Source organism: Eulemur rufifrons, chromosome 28, assembly GCF_041146395.1.
Source record: "Eulemur rufifrons isolate Redbay chromosome 28, OSU_ERuf_1, whole genome shotgun sequence".
Lineage (NCBI taxonomy): Eukaryota > Metazoa > Chordata > Mammalia > Primates > Lemuridae > Eulemur > Eulemur rufifrons.
In genome coordinates, this window is record NC_091010.1 from 54760306 (window position 1) to 54781794 (window position 21489).

General features: G+C 40.1%; 1 protein-coding gene across 1 annotated transcript in view; it reads left to right on the top strand.

Moving 5' to 3' along the window:
• The first annotated feature begins 250 nt into the window (after positions 1–250).
• RBM20 (RNA binding motif protein 20) overlaps positions 251–21489 on the top strand; it is a 168072-nt gene continuing 146833 nt past the window's right edge. The window contains exon 1 of the mRNA XM_069460844.1: positions 251–423. Within this exon, the coding sequence (XP_069316945.1) occupies positions 251–423 (173 nt within the window). The remainder of the gene's footprint in view (positions 424–21489) is intronic.

Genomic DNA, 21489 nt, shown 5'->3' on the forward strand with positions numbered 1-21489 from the left:
CTCCAGCCGGCTGGGAGACGCCCCCTGGCCCCAGCCCCCGCGTGTCCGGGCCGGACAAGCAGGGGCGGCGGGAGGAGGAGGAGGCGGCGCCGCCAGGACTGCCTCCTCCCCGCCCCTCGCGTCTCCTCCCAGCGCCACCAGGAAGGACAAGGGGACTGGGCACGGGGACCCCGGCCAGTGAGCGCCCGTGCCCCGGGACCGCCCCTCCTGTGCGCTCTCTCGCCGCGATCCTGGGCCGGTCTCGCCCCGCATGGTGCTGGCAGCGGCCATGAGCCAGGACGCGGACCCCAGCGGTCCGGAGCAACCGGACAGAGATGCCTGCAGTGTGTCGGGTGCCCAGGCGTCCCCAGCACCCCCGGGCCCGCGAGGGATGCAGCCGCCGCCGCCGCCGCCCCCAGCCGGCCTACCCCAGATCATCCAAAAGTAAGAGGAGGGAGAACGGGAGCAGGAACCAGGGGGTGCGCTTTGGGACTCTCCCCGGGTGCTCCCTTTGTGGCTCCATCTCCTGTCCCTGCTGAACTTCGCTCGGCTTCCTGGCGTTTGCAGTTTTCTCGCTCCCACTCTGGGCAGAGTGACTGTCATTCTGGCTGTTTGTGAGGTTGGGGAGAGGGGAGCCAAGTTATTTGGGGGAAATCATTTCCTTTTTCCTTATCTCCTTTCTCTTCTTTTCAGGGATGTTACTGGATATTTTGAACTAAAATAGCTCAAACTGGGGGGAAATGGTCCAGAGACTGTATTTCATCTTTCTGGTCCCAAGAGGCCGCTGGAATGTATGGGGAGTCGTGCGTGAGTGTGCGCGCGCGAGTGAGGGTGTGTAAGTGAAATGTCGCCAAGAACGAAACCACCCTTACCGTTGCCTCTGAAGTCAACTAGTGACACTGGGGGAAAGGGAGGTGTGAGAGTTTGTAAACAGCATATTTTGCTTTGTCCTGAAAGTGTACACTTTTCAAGAAGGTCCTTTCGAAGAGTTCTCAGCTACGCAACCTTTTTCCATTAATGTTACCACCTTGTGACTCGGGTGAACCGTGCGACTTGGGTCGTGAATTTTCAAAGTCGGCCTTCCCAATGCGTGAGTAGGTGGGGAGTGGTTAATAGCCCCTGAGAAGCGCTTTCAGCCCATTTGGGGGACATTAAAGCAAAACGGTGATGTTTTGTTTTTGTTCTTTTGAGATTTTATGAGACAGTTTAAGGCCTAGAATGTTGGTTTATTTGAAGGATCTCTATTCTCCTAAAAGTTTACCCAGCTTGTAATGAAGCCCTCAAAACTAGTTTAAAAAGTGTTGGAAAGTGAATGATGGGCGCTTCTGCGAAACTGATGAAACTAGATAAATACACAAAAGTACAGCAAAATTTATCTCAGGGAACAGAAGTTTTCCAGCGCTGCTGTATTGATTGAGTTGTGTAAACTTATCAAAATGTAGTAAGAGAAATAACCAGTGATGGATGAAAATGAATGTAAATAGCAGTTAAATATTTATTGTTTCGAAGACTGACTTATGTAATAGAAAGAATAGTGAAAATTCAAGTTTGACATTAAAGAACGCTGGTATCATGTTTCAGAACAAAATGGTTCCCTATTTTTGACTGGTGGAATACTAAAGCAACACTTATGACAATTTTTTGCTTTCATTTGATATTTTATATAACTTTCAACTATTAACAGTTTCCAACTATTTGAAAATGAAAATATTTCATATTTTTTTGTTTTACAAATTATTTCGGCTAATACTAAATATGGTTGGCAGTTTATGTACACCATTACTTAAAGTTTTTCTTTATGTCTCAACAAAAATACAAAACAACAGAGAAAAACTACTTAAAATCTAAAGTTTACTTACTAAAAAATACAATTAGACCAATCATTAATTTGGAAACATCTGACATGCCTTTTACCGGGCCAGTGGCTTGAAATTAGACTGCATGTTAAATTTGTTAAAATTGCTTTAGTATTGTAATCATCCTGCATTTTCCTATCATTTACCTTTAAGTAGAAAAAAACTAGAAACTTTATATTCACAGAAAAATCTTTGTAGGTGGGTGTCTGATTATGAAATGTTGCCAGATTGAAAATAAAATACCGTTTTGTAGAAATGGATTCTGTAAATTATATTTTAATTACCTCCTATAGTAAATAATTTACCCTATAAATACATCCCCCATTTTGAAAATTCCATCCCTGGAATATCTTGTTTTAAAAGATAAGGCTGAGCTTTTCAAAGATGGCCCCTTCTGCTTGCAGTCCAGGATGGAGACATCAAGAAGCACCTAATGGCTCTGCCTTGTTTTGCATTGGTGACAGATCAGTGTTCAGGGACCAGGTCCAAGGTCAGTGAATGTGCCCATAGGGTTTGATGTTTGCGTGCTTATGTTTCAGGCTTTCTTTATAAGGATGATTTGGGGTTCGTGCTGAAATTCTGCTGGAACCAAGTGTAACATGGCAAATGCCTTGCAGGTCCATCTTTAATGTACTGAAATTTGAGCAGGTTATTTTGAAACTACATTTGCATAATTTAATCTGAGCAACCATTTTTATGTAGTTCTAAGGTGCTGTTTGCATCAGCCATCTTAAGAAAATATAGGGCAGATACTGCCCTCGGCTGCAAAATGACTTGTCTTCCTGTTGATCTGGGGAATTTTGTGAACTGGAGCTTTGGATGAAATTCTCTTCTAGTGGAACGCGTATTAAATATTATTAGGAAACCTCTATTTTTTTCTAGTTTTTTTTGAGAGGTCATTATGTAATTTGTAAGAGGAGAAGTTTTGATCGCTTTCAAAATGATGGTGACATCAATCTTGTTGCTTAGCGCTTAAGGATTATAAGAATTTTTTTCACTTCTTAATGTCTATGTTTACTGATTATATTAGCAATGGCTTTCATTTTAAGTAAAAGTCAATGACTTTGGTAAAACCATAGTAACAGTCATAACAACCGATTCCTGTTCACATGTGTAATATTTGATCTTTAGAGAACGGCTGTATACTACATTTAAGTAGATAAACACATGAGGTGTGATGACGAAAAATGAAACGGATTTTGGTGTTTGTTTTACGGATGCCAGTCTTAGTACTAATGAAGATTGCATCTAGAATTAATTTTTGTGGTGTAATTTTGTTCTAATTAGTTATATTTAGTTTTCTTATTGCATTCTTAGCTTCAGTTAAGATCGTCCATACCTTTTCTGCTCTTGCTTACCGCTGACCCCTGGCCACTATTAGCATTAACTGTACAGAATGTCAGCTATGTTATAGACACTTCCACCTAATATCTTGTAAGATTTTTATTTTAAATGTGCATTCTCCAAGTTGGCCAATGTGGAGGTATTATTGTATATAACGTAAAACATTATTTAAGCTGTTTGGGCAACAAGAAATATAAGTAACACCTTAAGAGGAGATTTGGAATGAGTTAGGAAATCAGAATAATTTGAGAACTTAAAAAAAATATATATTTTCCATACTAGGAGATGTAAGAAAACATTGACTGGTGTGTGTTAGCCAATGTTTAATAAGGATTTACCTCGTCAAACATTCACGATATTTTATTTCTGAAATTATTTCGTTTTAGTCGTGTGCTTTAAAATCAAACCTAATCCTTGATTTATAAGAAGTTATTTATTAACCTTGATGCACATCAGAAATTTACATGTTAGGTTGCAAGTTTTAAAACCGACATCAGAATAAAAACAGAACCGCTCAGTTCTGTGTGAAATATTGAAGTCAGCGGTCGGATGGAACTATAAAGTGTGCCACGAGTCCTAGTGAAAACAGACCAAAGAAATACACACACACCTTTCATGAAGTGAGTGCATATTTCCTAAATTATTTGAATTGCAGCAAAATATTCCTGGCTAATGCATGACATTGGGTTGCATATTGACTTTGATTATAGATGATTTTTTTCTCTTTCCGCGATTGTTTTTATAAGTGATGAATAAAAAACAATTATAAAAAATAAAAAAGTTTTGTTTTAGCATTTGATAGCTAGTGTCACCTGAATGTTAGTGTTTGTGGTTTATGAAGATATAAATACAGTTTTAATTTCTTAAATTTATAGTCTTCTGTATAGTATTAGAACTCTGGCTATCTATGTTTTCAGAACAAAGTGCTCCCCCAACTCAGAATAGAAAATGTTATAAGTAGCAACTCTGATTTACAGACTTCAACTCTAATTTTATAGACATCCTGCATTTGGGAAGAGTTTCACATAACTGTTAGGGAGTGATAAGCAGGCAAGTTGTGAATGATGTCCACCCACTTTTGATGGGCATGCTGACAGTGACATCCACAGTCAGGGGAGGAAATAAGAATTTGCTAAAAAGGGACATTACCTCACGCTCATATTTGGTCTTTTTGTGGAAAAAGGATGGAATTTCTAACATCTGTGCCAGTTTTTAACATCAGTTTGAGCCCATTTTTAGGGGAATAGCAATACACTTGTAGAAGGAATTTTGAAAATTTTAAACACCATCTTAAACTACACATAAGACAAGCATTCTGCAGGGAAAGCATCTGAGAGGATTAAGCATTTACCCCAACAGGGAGAGAGAAGGCGGCCTCTCTCTCTCTCTCTCTCTCTCTTTTTTAAAATCACTTAGAAAAGTTCCTTTGCTTCTCTAGAAAGCCTCTTAAATGTGTTTTTTTAAAAAAGAAATTTTGCTTGAGGGTTTGTTGTGATAAGTGTTTTTAGATAGTACGTATAGCCATCCACTTACGCGTTTTTCTCAAATTGCCAAAGAGATCAGTATTATAAAATGTGTACATTATTCCCATTAGTCACAGTAAATGACTATACATATGGTGCATGCAGAGTTGTTCTAATGCCAGTGCTGCAGGGGGAAAAAGAAGGAGAAAAGTTTGATCACCCTTTTATTTGTGTATCCACTTATTTTTTTGCTAATTCCTTAGAAGTTTCCAAAATTAAAAAGCCCAAATCTGTCCATTGGAATGTGAACTCTGATCTGTTAAGATCTCTGCCTGTCCTAATAGCTGGGGGGGGGGGGGTACCCCAACCAGGATTGACTCATAGTGAAGTGATCCCACATGATCTAGTTTCTCTCTGCCTCTGATTTATTTTTCTTATAGCCTTAGGTTCTTGATTCCAGTTTAAACTAATATTTCTTCCCTTCCCACTGTAGCCAATCCTTGAGTAAACAAATCAATACAGCTCAATTCACAGCTTTGATAAACAAGAACACACAAAATGCTGGGAACTAGGGTCTAACCAAGTGTTAGAAATTAAAATGTGCTGAACTAAATATGGAAAGTAAGAATGGAAGAAGATGGAGATAAATAGTGGAGTTAAAAATCCAAAGAAAAATCCAGAAGCAGGGCTCTCTGCTCCCTTCATCTACCCGGCTTTCCCTGCCACGGCTCTCCTGTAGCACAAAATCCCACTTAATCTGATTTTTATTTCCCGCCACAGTAATTACTTAGTTTGGGATGGTCTAACTGATACGATTTTGTATATTTTAACAGGGAAAGTTGCCGTGGATCCACAGCTGGTGCAAGTGACTGGTAGCTGTGTTTAGAATAGAGTGTTGAAAAGTTTTGCCGAAAGTAAAGTGATCTGTATTTCAGAAAACCCGAGCAAAGACGGTAATTAGTGATTTAAGAGAGGCAATTCCCTTTCTGGTTAATGAACCAAGCTGGATCTTGGGAATATGTGTTATCATGGATGACTAACACTGCTTATTTCCATCAGTGAGTAGACTGGGAAATCCTAACTCTAATTAAGAAGATGCATTTTTGAATCAGGAAAATGAATTTGGTTTCCGACACCACCAAGGGGGTGTTGGTGGTGAGCTGATAGTTTGACTGGCTTCATGGGTGGTCAGTGATTAAATTCCACCCAACTAAGGAGCTGTACAAGGTTTCAGTCTTTGACATTTACAGACAGCATGTGTGGGGACAAGTCATCGCTGCCAGTTGTTTGAGGAGGAGGTGGAAGGGAAGTACCCCTCCCTCCCAAATATTTTGTTTGTGTTTCCGTCATGTTGATATAGCCATCTAAAATGGTAAAGTCTTTGCTGTGGCTGAAGTTACAGTCGAGTTCATTGATCCTCCTCTTTCCTACAACTCCTGCTGGATTTTGTAAGATAAGTAAGTCCCCTGATGATTAACAAGGCAACTTTTCCAACGTGCTGACAGCAGATCCGTAGGGGAGATGGCACATACTGATGCTAATGTACTTTATGAGCAAAAAGGGAGCAGTTAAGCGACTTCCGTGAAGATGTGTTAATAACTCATAGCTCAGTTTGCTGAATAAATCTTTCCATGTGTTCAGAAACAAAAGCCTGGGAGTCATGCATGTGTTTGGGGGTTGGTTGTCACTCCGTGAAGATAGTTTTCATGCCACTTTCCCCTTTAATGTGGGTATTTGCTTTAAGGATCCACTAGGGCCATTTGCTTCTGCCTTTTCTTTGCACCTGCTCTGTCTCCATCACACTTACGACCCATCAGTTCTCACTTGCTACTTCCCACTCTGGCCCAAACACGCAAACCTCTACTCGCGGCTGTCTGGACATCTTAAATACTCTTCACTTTTGCAACTTGTCTGTAGACTCTTTCCCAAATATTTTATTTAGTTAGTTAGTTTTTAGAGACAGGGCGTTGCTCTGTCACCCAGGCTGGAGTGCAGTGGCATGATCACAGCTCACTGCAACCTTGAACTCCTGGGTCAAGTGATGTTCCCGCCTCAGCCTCCCAAGTAGCTGGGACTATAGGCATGTGCCACCACGCCTGGCTAATTAAAAAAAAAATTTTTTTGTAGACATGAAGTCTCACTATTTTGCCTAGGCTAGTCTGGAACTCCCGGCCTCAAGTGATCCTCCTGCCTTGGCCTCCCAAAATGCTGGGTTGCAGGGTGTGACTACCACACCCAGCCCCCAAATATGTTTTCAGATTTTGTTAGGCCTGCCATCAAACTTGACCTCCAGTGAGGGTTAGATAAGGTAATATATATTTTAAAGACAGCATTAATTAAGCCTCTTCTTTTGGTTTATTTTGAATTCATTATTGAATAGAATGATTTAGGATCAGCTTGATGTTGTCAAGTGTAAGAGGAACATCTTTGCTCTGAATTCATTACTGGGTTTCTGATAAGGAGGAGCAGAGTAGTGGAGGAAAAAACCTGTGGACCGGGAGTGTGACTTGGACAAGCCAATTAACCTTCCTAATCTAGCTTCTCCAGGGATTGGAAATGATCGATGGTAGTTCCTTCCAAGAATAAAATTAGGTGAATCTCCAGGAATATTGCTGAGTGAATGTAGAATGCCTCCCTCGGTCCCCTCCCTCCTACCTGATAAGGAATATGTCCTATGTCACACATCAGTTAAATTTTAGCCAAGTACCACTGGCATAGGTACTTGTTTGTGAGATTGATCACTCATGAAAACAACAATAACTGCGAAAAGGGAATCAAACGCTTTCTTTAGCATTTGCAAAGAATATTTGGATCAGTGACATAATTTTAAGTCAGAAAAGTGGATGCTAATGTCAGCGAAAAGAAAGACGTTTTATACTGTTTTTTAATCTCTAAAAATTTTTTTTGGTTTAAAAATAATTTTTTGGAATATTAATTATTTTGGAATGGTAAAGTAAATAGAGTTTGTAAAAAGGGCTGTTTTCAATTTAGGAGACAGATTCCATAATTTTCATGTGTCTAAATTGGATTGTATTAAACACAGGCAGGCGGGAGTGTGTTTGGTGACATTATAGATTTTAGGACAGAAAACGTAAACATAGGACCCACAAACGTCTTATAGGAGCGTGGCTGCCGCCTGGACTCAGAACCGGGACACGCAGTCGCTGGGCTGCAGAGCCCTGCTGGAGGTCGGGCCCTAAAACAGCTTTGCCGCCTTGCAGAGGTCGTGGCTGTCCCAAAGCTGGGCCTCAGGCTTCAGTGTGGCCTTGCTGTATCAGGAGACCGAATGTTTCCAGAGCCTCTTAAAGACGTGGGCGCCTCGGGGGCTTGTGCTGCGTCCTCCAGCTGGCGGTAGCGTGGAAGTGTGGAGACACTTTATTTGATATTCGAAAAGATATTTTTTAACCTTCTGCATTAAAAAGGAAGATGAGTGTGTGATTAAATCTTGGTTTATAGACTTTGAGTTATGCACATAAATTAGAAAGAGCCTAGGGATATTTATTGCAGCATTGTTTGGAGGAGCAAAAAATTAGAAACCAAGGAAATGTTTCTCAGTTGGGAAAACAAATCATGTGCATATATGTTATGTGCCATTCAGCCGTTAGAATGATGCTGTTATCTTGCATTTATTGATATGCAATGAGGACCATATAATACTGTTAACTAAAAAAAAATTACAAACAGCATGTATATAAGGATCTCGTTTGTTTTTTAAAAGATATGTGTGTGTGTGTGTGTGTGTGTGTGTGTGTGTGCCGGTAGTTGCAAGCCCAGAAAAACATCTGAAGAACAAATATAAAGATGTTAACAGTGATTCTAACTCACTCTGGGTGGTGTAATTATAGTGGTTTGTCTTTTTATTAAATATTTTCTATTTTAAAAAAATTCAGTGAGCATATATTACTTTTATTATGCAATCAGAGGAAACAATAAAACTATTTATATCTTTAAAAATAAAAAAAGGAGTAGACATTTCACATTGGTATTGCACTGTCTCTAAGACTGAGCTGCCCTTTAGATTCTGAGAACTGCTTTAGCCCAACCCTCCTGTTTTCATTTGCTGTTTTAGCAAATGAAGATCAGAGAAGTCAGTCGAATTGTCCAAGGTCACACAGTGAGGAAGTGGTCAGAATGAGATGAGAATCTCCATATTTCCGTATATTGTTTTTTCTGCTAGGCTATCCCTTTGTCTGCTTAAAAATGGGGGAAGGAGAAATGGAGGCCATTCATAAATTCACCATGTGTCTACTGGCCCAGATTGAATCTCTCTCGGGCATCTCACGCCCTGTTCCTTCCTGCCAAACAGAAGCTGAGCACCACATTTTCTCCTCTGCTCCTCTTGATTCAAGGTTACTTTTCTCCAGATCCTTAATAGGGAAAAACCCAATATCTACTTTTCTTTCATACCCAGCAACATCCTCTTGATGCCTTGGAGCTATGGTGTAAAGATGAACCCTTTAAGGTATACAACCATAACTAATATTTTTATTTAAAAGAAGCAAAACACATTTTACTTCTTACTCCCAAGCCAATAACTCGTAATACTTGTTATAATTTCTGCTACCCCATCTTCCACTCACTCTCTTTCAAATTGGTTTCAACCAAGTATATAATTTTGACTGTATTTCAAAAAAGTAAACTTCGTTTTAGGGGGACTACATTTGAGTTCTTTCTTGCTCTTGCATGTGTACTCTATATTTTTTTTTTCTGAGCTATTTGAAGGTAATTTGCATAACCATCATTCTATTATCATAGCTAATGAAATTAGTCTTACTGAAATATTTTTTGCTAATAAACACGAGATCTTTAACTTTTTCTAGTTGTCTGAAAAATGTCTCCCACAGTTTTAAAACTGGTTCAGTTCACACATGCGTTTGTTTATGATGTCTCTTTCTTTTGATCTACCAAGTGTTGTATTCACCTCTCTCTGCTCTTCTTGACCCAAGATTATAGGCTAGTTGTCTTGTAGAAGGAACCACGATCTGGTTGTGTCGGTTGTTTCCTCTTGATCAGATTCAGGTTAAGCATTTTGGCAAAGATACGCTATGGGGGATGTGTGTCCCACTGTTTCATCCCTTGGTTAACATGGTGACCACCAGATTGCTCCATTTGTTCTTTACATTTGTTCTTTAGATGTTTCTCCAGATTTTTAGAAAGCACTTTCAACGAAATATATAGAACTAGAAAGATAAATAAATATCATTTTAGAAAGGATGAGTTTGGATATATAGTTTATATCAAACACCCTTGTAAATATGTTTGCATTATACCACCCTGTGGATATTAATAGTATGTGGAGCCACTGGATTTTTCTAGTCCTGACTTAACAGGACTAGACTGATGGGCCAGCTACTCCCCACTTAACTCCTGTGGAGGCGTTCTGTCTCAGGCTGCAGTGCCTTTTAATGTCCATAGAGTGAATATAAATCCTTTTTAATGCAATGGCAGTAAGTGGATGCTAATGTAATTTTTACTAGCTCATGAGATTTTTTTAGGCATCCTTTTGACACTATGTTGGCTCTCTGCACGAACCTTTTAACTCCCTTTTCAAAGTCACTGTATGAAGCAGACTTTAAAAATGACCGATGACTTGCCCTGGAGCCTAAACTGGCTGAGTCGTGGAGCTGGGCAGTGACTACCAGTTTGTTCCTGTTTTTTAGATTTAAGTTTCATAGCTATTTTTGCCTGTTCTAGTTTGGTCCTCTTATTTTCATACACAAAATATGTATGGGTGGGGAAAGTGGCGTGGAGTCGTGAAAAGGAGCAGGAGCAGGCAGGCTACGTGTTCTACATTCAGCTGTGCCACCACTAACCCTGAGCCTCAGTGTTCTCATCTGTTAAAGGGAACAACAATAATAAAGTGAATAACAACTAACTTATTGAGTGCTTCCTGTGTACCAGCTACTATTCTGAGCACTTGATGTATTTTAATCCATTTACCATTTAACAATAATCCTGTGAGGTAAGTGCCATTATTCTCCCCATTTTACAGATGAAGAAACTGAGTCACAAATCTTACTAGGACTCAGGAAAGCTAAGAAAAATAGTGTTTACGAAAGAACTGGTGGATTGGGGCTGGGAATGGAAAATAATATATAAATTCAAGTGATCTTCACTTCTCTATGTAAATATCTGTACCCTCAGAATAATTTATAAAAAGCTCATCACTTTCAAAGAAAATATTATAGGAAAAAAATGCCTGGAATAAATTTGAAAGTAGGTCAAATTTAATTTTTTTAAATGGTCATTGAAAAAGTTGGTTTATTTTATTTGTCAGTATTATCTAGGTCAAATTTAATTTAAGACAAACTGAGCAATCCCATTAAAACTTTTTTTCCTATTTCTTTTTTCCTTTCTCTTTTTCTTGTAGCTTTAAATATACCATTTGGTTTAAAGTGAAATCTATATCCCAATTTAAATTCCACAAGAAAATCCGACTCTGGCATTTGATTCACTGTCTTATTCTGCTAGTTATGCATGTTAGGCAAGACCTAAATTCGATGCTCACAGAGAGTACATAAACACTTATAATCCTCTCAGCATGTGCTAAAATAATAACAGATATGATAGTTTGATTTGCAAAGTGAGCCTTGCCAAGTTCTACCAGACCCTTTTTGAACCAGTTCAGAAAACCAGGATTCAGCAATGATTAAAGTGTCCCGGGCTCCTATTAATAGCGAAAGGAATTCCTGACTTGAAATATAGACACATGAAACTCAGTCTCCGCCAGACAAACTTTTTGAACTATCTTTGCAGACATTGTCACAGGTGTTCTTTTGCTTTAAGAAACCGTGGTATGTGAAAACCAGACTGAATAGAATCAGTAAATCAGGAAAGGGTTGTTTGCTTTCAACCTGCGAAAGGGTTTACAGTAAAGATACTTTAAGCAGTGAGTTCCTCAGTGTATTTCAAATAGAAATTCAATAATGCTAAGAGTTCGGAGGCCTAATAATAGTTTCTAAAACTTTTGTGTCTTTTTTCAGTTTTACAGAGGTATAATTGAAGTACAGTAAGCCGCACACGTTTTAAACATCCATCAAACCATCAAACAGTTGAGATAGTAGTCCTTTTTTCACCCCCAAATGTGTCTTCATGCCTTTTACAACATATCCTTCCCTGTTCCCTTACCTCCTCTCCCTCAGGCAACCACTGATCTGCTTCCTATCACTCTCACTATAGATTAGTTTGCATTTTCTAGAATTTTGTATAAAAGAATCCAAATATTACTCTCTTTTTTTGTTTGGCTTCTTTCACTCAGCATTATGATTTTGTTCAGAAATATCATTTTTAGAAATTGTGATAAAGTACACATAACATTTATCCTTTAACTATTTTAAAGTACATAATTTAGTGACATCAAGTACATTTACAGTGTTGCGCCACCTTCACCACCATCGAGTTCCAGAACATTTATATCACCCCAAAAGGAAGCCCCAGACCCATTAAGCAGTTACTTCCCGTTCCTTCCTCCTCCACCCCTGGAAACCTCCTGTCTACTTTCTGTCTCTGTGGATTTGCCTATTCTGGACATGCCATATAGATGCGGTCATATCATAGGTGGCCTTTTGTGTCTGGTTTCTTTCATACAACGTAATGCTTGCAAGGTTCATCCACGCTGTATCACGTATCAGTACTTCATTACTTTTTATTGCTGAATAATATTCCACTGTATGGGTAGATAACATTTTGTTTACGTATTCGTCTACTGATGGACATTTGGTTTATTTTCACCTTTTGATTATTGTGAAGAGTGCTGCTGTGAACATTTGCATACAAGTTTTTGTTTGAACATCTTTTGGGTATGTATTTTGCAGTGGAATTGGTGGGTCATATGGCAATTCCATGTTTAATTTATTGAGAAACTTCCAGACTGCTTTCCAAAGCCCTGCACCATTTATTAAATATTAATACATCCTCTCCAGCAATGAATGAAAGCTCCAATTTTCTACATCCTTGTCAGCACTTGCTATTTTCTGATTTTTTTCTTTAATGGCCATCCTCGTGGGTATGAAGGGGTATCTCACAGTTTTGATTTGTACTTCACTGATGACTAATGATGTTGAGCTTCTTTTCATGTACTTGTTGGCTTTTTGTGTATCTTGAGAAATGTATATTCGAGTCCATTATCCATTTTTAAATTGGGTTGTTTATATTTTTGCTGTGGAATTGTAAGAGTTCTTTATAAATTATGGATGCTAGACCCTTATCAGATGTATGATTTGCAAATATTTTCTTACACTTTATGGAATTTTTTTAGCATAATGATTTTGAGGTTTATCCATGTTGTTGCTGGTATCAAAAGTTTGGGCCTTTTTATTAATGAGTAGTATTCTACTTTATGGCTATGCCACAAATTGTTTATCCATTTATCTGTTGACGGACATTTAGGTTGTTTCCAGTTTTGGGCTATTAATACAAATGAGGCTGGTATAAACATTATTTTGCAAGTGTTTAGCTGAACATATTTCTTAGTTTCTTTTGGGTGTATATCTAGGCCAGGCTGGGCACGGTGGCTTGCGCCTGTAATCCTAGCACTCTGGGAGGCTGAGGCGGGAGGATCGCTCAAGGTCAGGAGTTTGAGACCAGCCTGAGCAAGAGCGAGACCCTGTCTCTGCTAAAAATAGAAAGAAATTAGCTGGCCAACTAAAAATATATATAGAAAAAAAATTAGCCGGGCATGGTGGTGCATGCCTGTAGTCCCAGCTACTTGGGAGGCTAAGGCAGGAGGATCGCTTGAACCCAGGAGTTTGAGGTTGCTGTGAGCTAGGCTGATGCCACGGCACTCACTCTAGCCTGGGCAATAAAGTGAGACTCTGTTTCAAAAAAATATATATATATATCTAGGCCAATGATAATTTAACCTTGTAGGAGCACAGATGTTATGTATAACAATCATTTTTTGGGTGAAACCTCTTTGAATTTTTATTACTGTGTCTTTGAACTGTGACCCTTCAAGGCATTTAAAAAACACACACTTTTTCTTCTTTGTTTTCAGCGTCAATCACTCATTAGCTTAGTTTTTTTTTTTTGTCTCCTGTTGATGAATCTTCCTTCAATAGTTTGTCATTTGGCAAATAATTATTACTGTGAAAGTTGGAATGTAAGATGAATAAGACAACAAAATTGCAGAACCTCAAACTGGAAGGGACCCTAAAGATTATCTAAGTCAACTCTCTTACCATAAAAAAGGAAATCGGCTCCAGAAGGGAGATCGAATTTACCAAAGGCCAGTCAAGTATCCGAGAAGTGAAGCGGAGCGTGGAGAACGCGGCTGCCTGTGAGGGTAATTTGAAGTCTCCCAGCCACACTGCAGCAGTGCTGGGGGCTGAGCAGCACCGTGTTCTTGAAGTGCTGTAGCGTTCACAGGGCACTTTGTTTCCTCCTAGGTTATCCCATTTAATCCTCCAACAACCCTGTGAAGTAGGTAGGGATTAAGTAACTAGCAGTAGCTTGGGGTCACCTAGCCAATCATTGGAGAACTCAGGCTCAGAGCCAGGCCTTCTGATTCGGTCCAGCTTGTGCCACCTCCTCCCTTTCTTTTGAGCCCCTTCCCCTTTTCCGTGCCCACTCTTGCCCCCTTAGCCCAGGCCTCCCAGCTTCTCCCCCTGCCTCCTGCTGGGCAGAGGCTCCATCCTCCTTTTCTCTCCATCAGTGCAGCATGAATCTTGTCTTCTGCTTGCTTAAAGCCCAGCTGTGGCTTCCCACTGCCTGTAGCTTCAGATTCAGGCCTGCTTAGAGGCCCTTCCAGGCCTGCCCCACTTAGCTTTCCAGCCCCTGGGCTTGCTGTCCTGTCTCCCTGTCCTCAACCAGAACATTCTAGTTCATCTTTGTGGATTCTGCTTAGACCTCACCTCTTGTAGGAACTATCTCTGACCCCCAGCAGGAAGGAGAGGGTAGGTGTCCCTCTTCCTGTAATACTGTGTGGCCCCCACTGTAGCATTCGTCCTCCACTTACCTCTGGTTTGTCTCCCCTGGGGATCATGCAGAGTCCTTGCAGGCAAGGCCAGTGTCATCCATCTTGGTCTCCTCAGCACCTAGCAGGGTCCCTGGTACATAATTGGTGGAATATATGGGAGAATGAGAAACTTAACTGCAATTGAACTTTTGATCTAATTTGGTGACGAGAAAGCTACTTAGGACAAGAAAAGCTTTTCGTGGGTGAGGATTGATGTGACACCAAAGCTTACCTTTTATTTGGACTGTCTGAAAGGACCAGACAGACATTTGTGTTTGGAGAGGTAGTATAAGGGGAGCATCGAGGCGGAAAGTCAGAAAGGTGAGCTCTGCCCTGGGCTCCATCATTAAGCCACCGTGTGACTCGAGGTGGGGCACTTCGCTTCTTGGGTTCCACATTTTTGTTAAAGGGGTTGCAGGGCGTGGGGCTTGTTCTAACAATTGACGGGATGACACGTGAACACGCATTGGTAGGACACAGTACTGAGTACATGTGTCATAACGTAACCTGGCTTTTTGTCTCATTCAGTCATTGCCAGTCAGAGACCGAATCGTGTACAGGCAATTTCCAGACTGAATTTCTTTGTTAGATTCTGTCCAAATAGGAGACACGGTGAAAACAACCACTTGGAGCATTCTTTAAACCTTGTTGCATCAAAGCTTTTAATGACAGAAATTCCTGGGTCACAAAAAAGGTTTTTAAGCCCTAAGCTAGCACTCTGCTTATTTCAAGCAATTTCTAAAATAACACGACTCAGTGCAACTGTAACACTGAGATACTATTTTATTATTACCTTGACATCGTGGATAATGACAGTTTAATTGTGGCAATGATGATGACAGTTGACTTGTGACAGATTAAAAAAAAAGGAGTTGCCTGGAAAATAAGTTATTGTTCATGATTTCCCAACGAGACCTACTTGGACCACCCTGTTTAATGAGGATCCTGAATCCATCCCTTTCTGTTCCAGCTCCCTTACCTTGCTCTAGTTTTTCCATTTGTCATCTTCTAACAGATTACATAATTTGCTTATTTGTTATGTTTTTATTATCTGTTACTTCTCCTTTCACCCTGCCCCCACCACATAGCTCTACAATTGCAGAGTTTTTGGGTTTTTTTTTTTTTTTGGAGACAAGGTCTCACTCTGTCACCCAGGCTGGAGTGCAGTGGCACGATCACAGCTCACTGTAGCCTCAAACTCCTAGACTTAAGTGATCCTCCTGCCTCAGCCTCCCAACGTGTTAGGACTACAGGCGTGAGGAGCCTCTGCACCAGACCGTAGAATTTTACTCAGGGCTTTACTTCTCAGCACCCAAGAACAGTCCCGGGCACACTGAAGATGCTCACTAAATATTTGTTGAACCACTAAGTGAACTGTTAATAAAATACTGACTTTAGTGATTACTATGTGGTGGTATTTGTTTCTTTTCTGAGTCCACATGAGATATGAACCATATGGGCTTCAGGAGCTGAGTTTTGTGATTCGGGAAACTGGAAGTGGAAGGTGTTGGACGATCATAGCCTCTGCCTCTGTGTGATTCTTAGAAGTAAACTCGCCCCAGGCATCTGTGACACAGTGCTCTTGTCACCACCTGGCTCCAGCAGTTGCTGGTCTAGCCCGACTGTCTTTGGCTGAGATCTGAGGTGTGTATTTGGTGGGGTCTTGATGGTGGAGGAAGAGCAGGCCTGGGCTCAGTCCCTAGAAATAGATGCCAAAAAAAAAAAAGACTGGAGTAACCTTGTGTCCAGCAATAGGATTAGTGAATAAATTCCGCTACATCCTCCCAATACTATGCGATCATCTCTCTACAGACTATGATTCAGAGAAATCTCAAGAATATATTATTAAGGGAAAAAAACAGGTGACATGTATATAGTTGGGTATCTATAGTAGCCAAGTATCTATAGTAGCCAAGTAGGGGGAGAGGAAGCTAAATATATATATTCCTATTTGCTTCAGTGATCAGAAGGGCCAGATCTGAGAGCTGTTGGAAGCAGAGATGAGCAGGAAGACCATTCTACCTGCTGCCTGATCTCAGGCACTGGGCGGATATCGTGGGGAAAGGGGAGCTCGGGGGAGATGATCTTTAGTGGCGCTGGTGTGGACAGGAGCCAGCACTCGGCTGTGGCACCGTTAAGTTCCACATGAGATCTGTGCTTTGTTAGGAAGGATGTAGAAGGATTAGGAAAGGAGAAAAGACTGAGAAGCTCCCAGCCCACCTCAGTGAACTTTAATTTTCCAGTTCAAGGAACCACTTGTAGTTCATGGAGACCTAAATTATCCTATGATATTCTCAATCCAAATATTTAATACTGTGCCTAACTTCTCAGACACAATTAGGGGAGAAGAACTGTGAGTATTATACTAGTCTCAGTCAGGAAAGGCAGGGGCAATAAAGGTAGTTCCCTGAGCATATCACTGCCCTTTCTCAAAAGAAATGTCCTTTGTTCAAAATGTAGAGAATTGAATTAGATGACTTTAATTAAAATCTCTCTCAGAGATTTTTAATTAAAGCTCCTGAGATTTCAAAAAAATTAAAAATTTAAAGTCGGCTTGTAAAACATATCACTTCGTGGTGAGAATGTAAAGTGATACAACGTCTATGGAGGAGAAGTTGGCCATATCTAGCAAAATTACATGTGTGTTACCTTTTGACCAATGAATCCTGTTTGTAGGATCTATCCCAAGATACACAGGCAAAAGTAAAAAAGGACTATACACAAGGTTCTCCATGGCGACACTGTTTGTAGTAATAAAAGACTGGAAACAACCCAAATGTGTACCAGTAGGGGATGGATTGTGCAAACTATGACACATCCACATAGTGTGTTCTATGTTGCAATAAAAGGAAGGTGGATGATCTCTATGTGCTGCTATGGAATGATCGGTAGGGCATACCGTGAAATGAAAGAAGCAGAGCGCAGGAAAAATGAATAGCATGCTATCTTTTATCTAATAAATACATACATATTTGCTTATAATTAAAAGAAATGAAAGAATAAACTAATAAAAATGGTTACCCGTATTGGGAGGGAGGAAATGCATTGAGTGGGTCAAGGGTAGAAGCTAGACTTCTCTGAATGGATTCTGTTTTGTAGATTTGACTTTGGAACCTTATAGATATTTTTCTTAATTATAAAGTAAATTAAACCAAAATGGAAAAAAGTAATCCCCAAAAGTCAAGAGCAAAATGAAACAAACTTTTGTACCAAGTTGGTGGCTTAACCACACAGAGAGTTATTTCAGGCAACTTTAAAACACAATAATTTGACTATACATATCTAGTGGAATATATCTTAAGGTCAACATGAAATCCAAATAAATCTTGAGCTATTTTCAGTAATATTGTTGATAATAATATTGATATCACTTTACTGACACTAATATATGCACACACACCCACATATATGTATATATTTTATATATATAAGTAATTATGTTAAAATAATTAGAAACCAAGAATTTTAGTATACAAAAAGGGGATACCAATTTTACAGTAAAAGATAAGTGAAAATCCTATAATCCTAAATTTGAATTGGAAATATTAGTATGAACTCCTGATATATTTTAAACAAATAAAAAAAATTTTCTAACCCTGTCCACTGAACAGCCTAGGAATAATGACCAACCTGATAGCAATAAGCATCTGTGACATCCAGATTGTGGCCTCTAAATACAATTTTCCACTAAAAAAGAACTAAGAATCCTCAGAAAAATGGCTGACTCCAGGTCTGGGGCAGAAAATAAGACACGAGATAAGCCGGAATATTTTGCTGTGCCAGGAAGCAGAGAGGCTGTCAAAGACTACTGTGTCCTGTCAAAAGGACTCAGAAGCCAACCTGAAGGGGCTTCCAGCATCCAAATACTGAACAATTTGAGCAATAAAAAGGAATAATTGTAGTGGATTGACATATATCAAATATGTTAAAATACATAAAATCCATGAGTTAAAAATTCAGTAGTTCCCACTGTAGGCAGCTGATGAACCAACTTATTATTTTGAAAACTGGTCAAAAAAGGTAATGAATGAGCATTTTTTTCTGGTATTTCTTATTGGTTCCTTAGAGTATCTGAATAATTAATGAGGAAAAATTCTTCTTTTTAGAAAAATGTTATCTAATAACTACAGAAGGAAGGAACATTACCAGTTTGTATCCCCTGGTGAATAATGAGTCTAGACACACGGTTGTCAGTGGCTGCTATGTATGCTATTAGGTGAAGCTGATGGGGGCCTTTATAATGGATGGATCAGGCTGACAACATTTAGACCCACTGATCAACCTTAATGTCTCGCAAGGCTTGAGACCTAACTACCAGTTTATAGAAATACAGGAGACAGAGGAACATGTCAAAGTGATACCATGGAGGTGAAGTCAGCATGGGGGACATTCTTCACGTCAGATGACTTGGTTTCTTTAATAAATTGCAAGAATAAAAATAGCAGGAGGGGTTATCTGTAGATTAAAAGGGACTTAAAATACTTATAAGCAAAATTCAGTCTACAATTCTTGTTTGGATCCTAGCTCAAATGAACTAACTGTAAAAGATATATATCTGTGTGTGTGTGTGTGTGTGTGCGCGCGCGCGAGAGAGAGAGAGAGAGAGAGAGAGACAGAGAGAGAGAGAACAAGAGAGTCTAAGACATTTGAATAGACTGGATATTGAGATTAAGGAGTTTATTCCTGGATTACTTACTTGGTTATTTAGTTTACTTATTTATAGCTGTGGTAATGGTATTGTGATTATGTTAAAAAAGTTGTTATGTTCTGGAGCTATATACTAAAATATAGACGAAATGATATATCTGGGATTAGCTTCAAAACAGTGACAGGGATGGGGGCAGAGTAAACAATATTGGCTGTAGGCTGCTGATTTTTTAAGCTGGGTGATGAGAATTATATTATATATATTATTATATATATCATATTATTCTCTATATATTCATTATATATCATTATATTATTCTCTCTACCTTTGTATGGTTAGAAAATTTCCATAATACAAAGTTAAAACAAAACAAAACATCAGCTCAGTCAGTTGGCCAGGCCTGTTTTCAGATGTCCCTGGATTTAATATTGGGCAGTGGAGTGGACCCTTCTTAAACATCACCTGGCAAGCGCGAGGGAGGCTGGGATCAGAGCTTGCATCTGTCTGGCTCCAAAGCTCAGGGTTCTTTCCATCTTATCCTGCAGAATTTATGTCCCTCTTGGGGCTCAGACTATTGTGGGATTGTTTAGATTGAGGATTTGTAGGATTTTACGAGCAGCTGTAATATAAACATGGGAAAATGGGGGCAAGGCAAAATCAGAACAAAAACTGCAACCCGTTTTTCAGAGTTGGTCTTCCTTTGAGGGAGGGAAATTTACCCAAGTGTAAGGCAAGAAAATGGAAACAGGCTGCATACCTCTTGCCTTGACCTTGTTGGTCCTTTTCTGTGGCCACTGGCCTGGGCTTTGGATTGAGAGAGACCTGGGTTAGGTAGCATGGCCTGTCACGTGTTTGGCCTTATTGTTCATGCCTCAGTTTCTTGAATCAGCCTCATTTGGTTATTAGGAGGATTACATGAGATTGTCCACACCATGCTTAACACAGTGCCTGGCAAGCAGTGAGGCCTCAGATGTTCATTAGGAAAGAAGGCAGAAGTACATTTCCCCAGGATCCTGAGAATCCCAAAGCTGTGGGCCGAAGATGGTGTGTTTGGCAGTGCGTTGTGATGTGGACACCCCAACTCCTCCCCGGCACATTCTCCAGCACTTTCTCGGGGACCTCGGGCAGCCTTACCTAGATTTGGAACTGTCATTTAGCCTGGGTGAGGAGGCTCAGTGCTCTCAGGGTAGTGATTTTTCCACCTGGCCACATTTTATTTTTTGTGTAGTTTGATAAGTGTTGATAGGTGGGTGGATAGAAAGGTAAGTAGCTGGTTAGCTGGAGGCCAACTTTAACTTTGCCAGCTTTGTGATTGGAAGGAAAAGGTGAAACTGCTTGTCCTTCCTGAAGCGAGCACCACAGTTTCTCTCCTTTCTACCTTGTTTACCTCCTACAACCATAACCCAGACCCCTTTCAACCCACCTAGCTCCATCCTGGCAATGTGGATCTTTTCATGAGCCCTTTAGGAGTTACCGGCAAATGCACTTGTTTGAATCACATGGTCACCTGGGAAGTGTCAGGGAGCCCTGCCTTGTGGTGCCTCCCTGATCACAAAGTGATCAAACGGTGGCCTTTGATTCCTAGGCCCTCAGCGTCCTGCTCACTTCCCCCCGTGCATGTGGCTGCCCACTTGCTGGGGCTTGGGTGTGAGTGAGCGGCACAGGGAAGCTAAGCCAGAAGAAGCCCTGATTTACGAACTGTCCGGATTTAACTGAGGCTACAGCACTTTTATTAATAGAACATGCTGCATTTCCTTTTTATAAAAATATGAAGATCATTGCACTCAGGAAAATGCCTGGTGACTTTCTGTCTTTAGGGCATGTTCATCACCAGGCTAAAATTAAAAGTGAAGTCAGGCCCTCCTTGCATCTATTTTTAACTGAGTTTAGCATATGAATGTGAACGTGAAGTCTTTCTTTAGATTCCCCTGAACTCAATTACTTACATATGCCAAGCATCCCGCCCGGCATTCCAGAGCTGTGGCTGGGGTTATCTTGAGTGGGGAGGCCCAAAGGAAGGTTAGGGCTGACCAGCTGCTACCTGAGTTTGTGTGTGTTCACCCATCTCAGCTTCACTTAGTCTGGAAAGTTAAGGTGAGGCCAGCCATTATACTGAAAAAATAAAAAAATAAAACAAGGGAAAAGCAAGCCAACCAAACAAACAACCCATGGCTATTTTGTGATGCTGAGATATAAAATCGCCCTTAGTGGGTACATATTTTTCTAGGGTGTTCCAATTTAGAA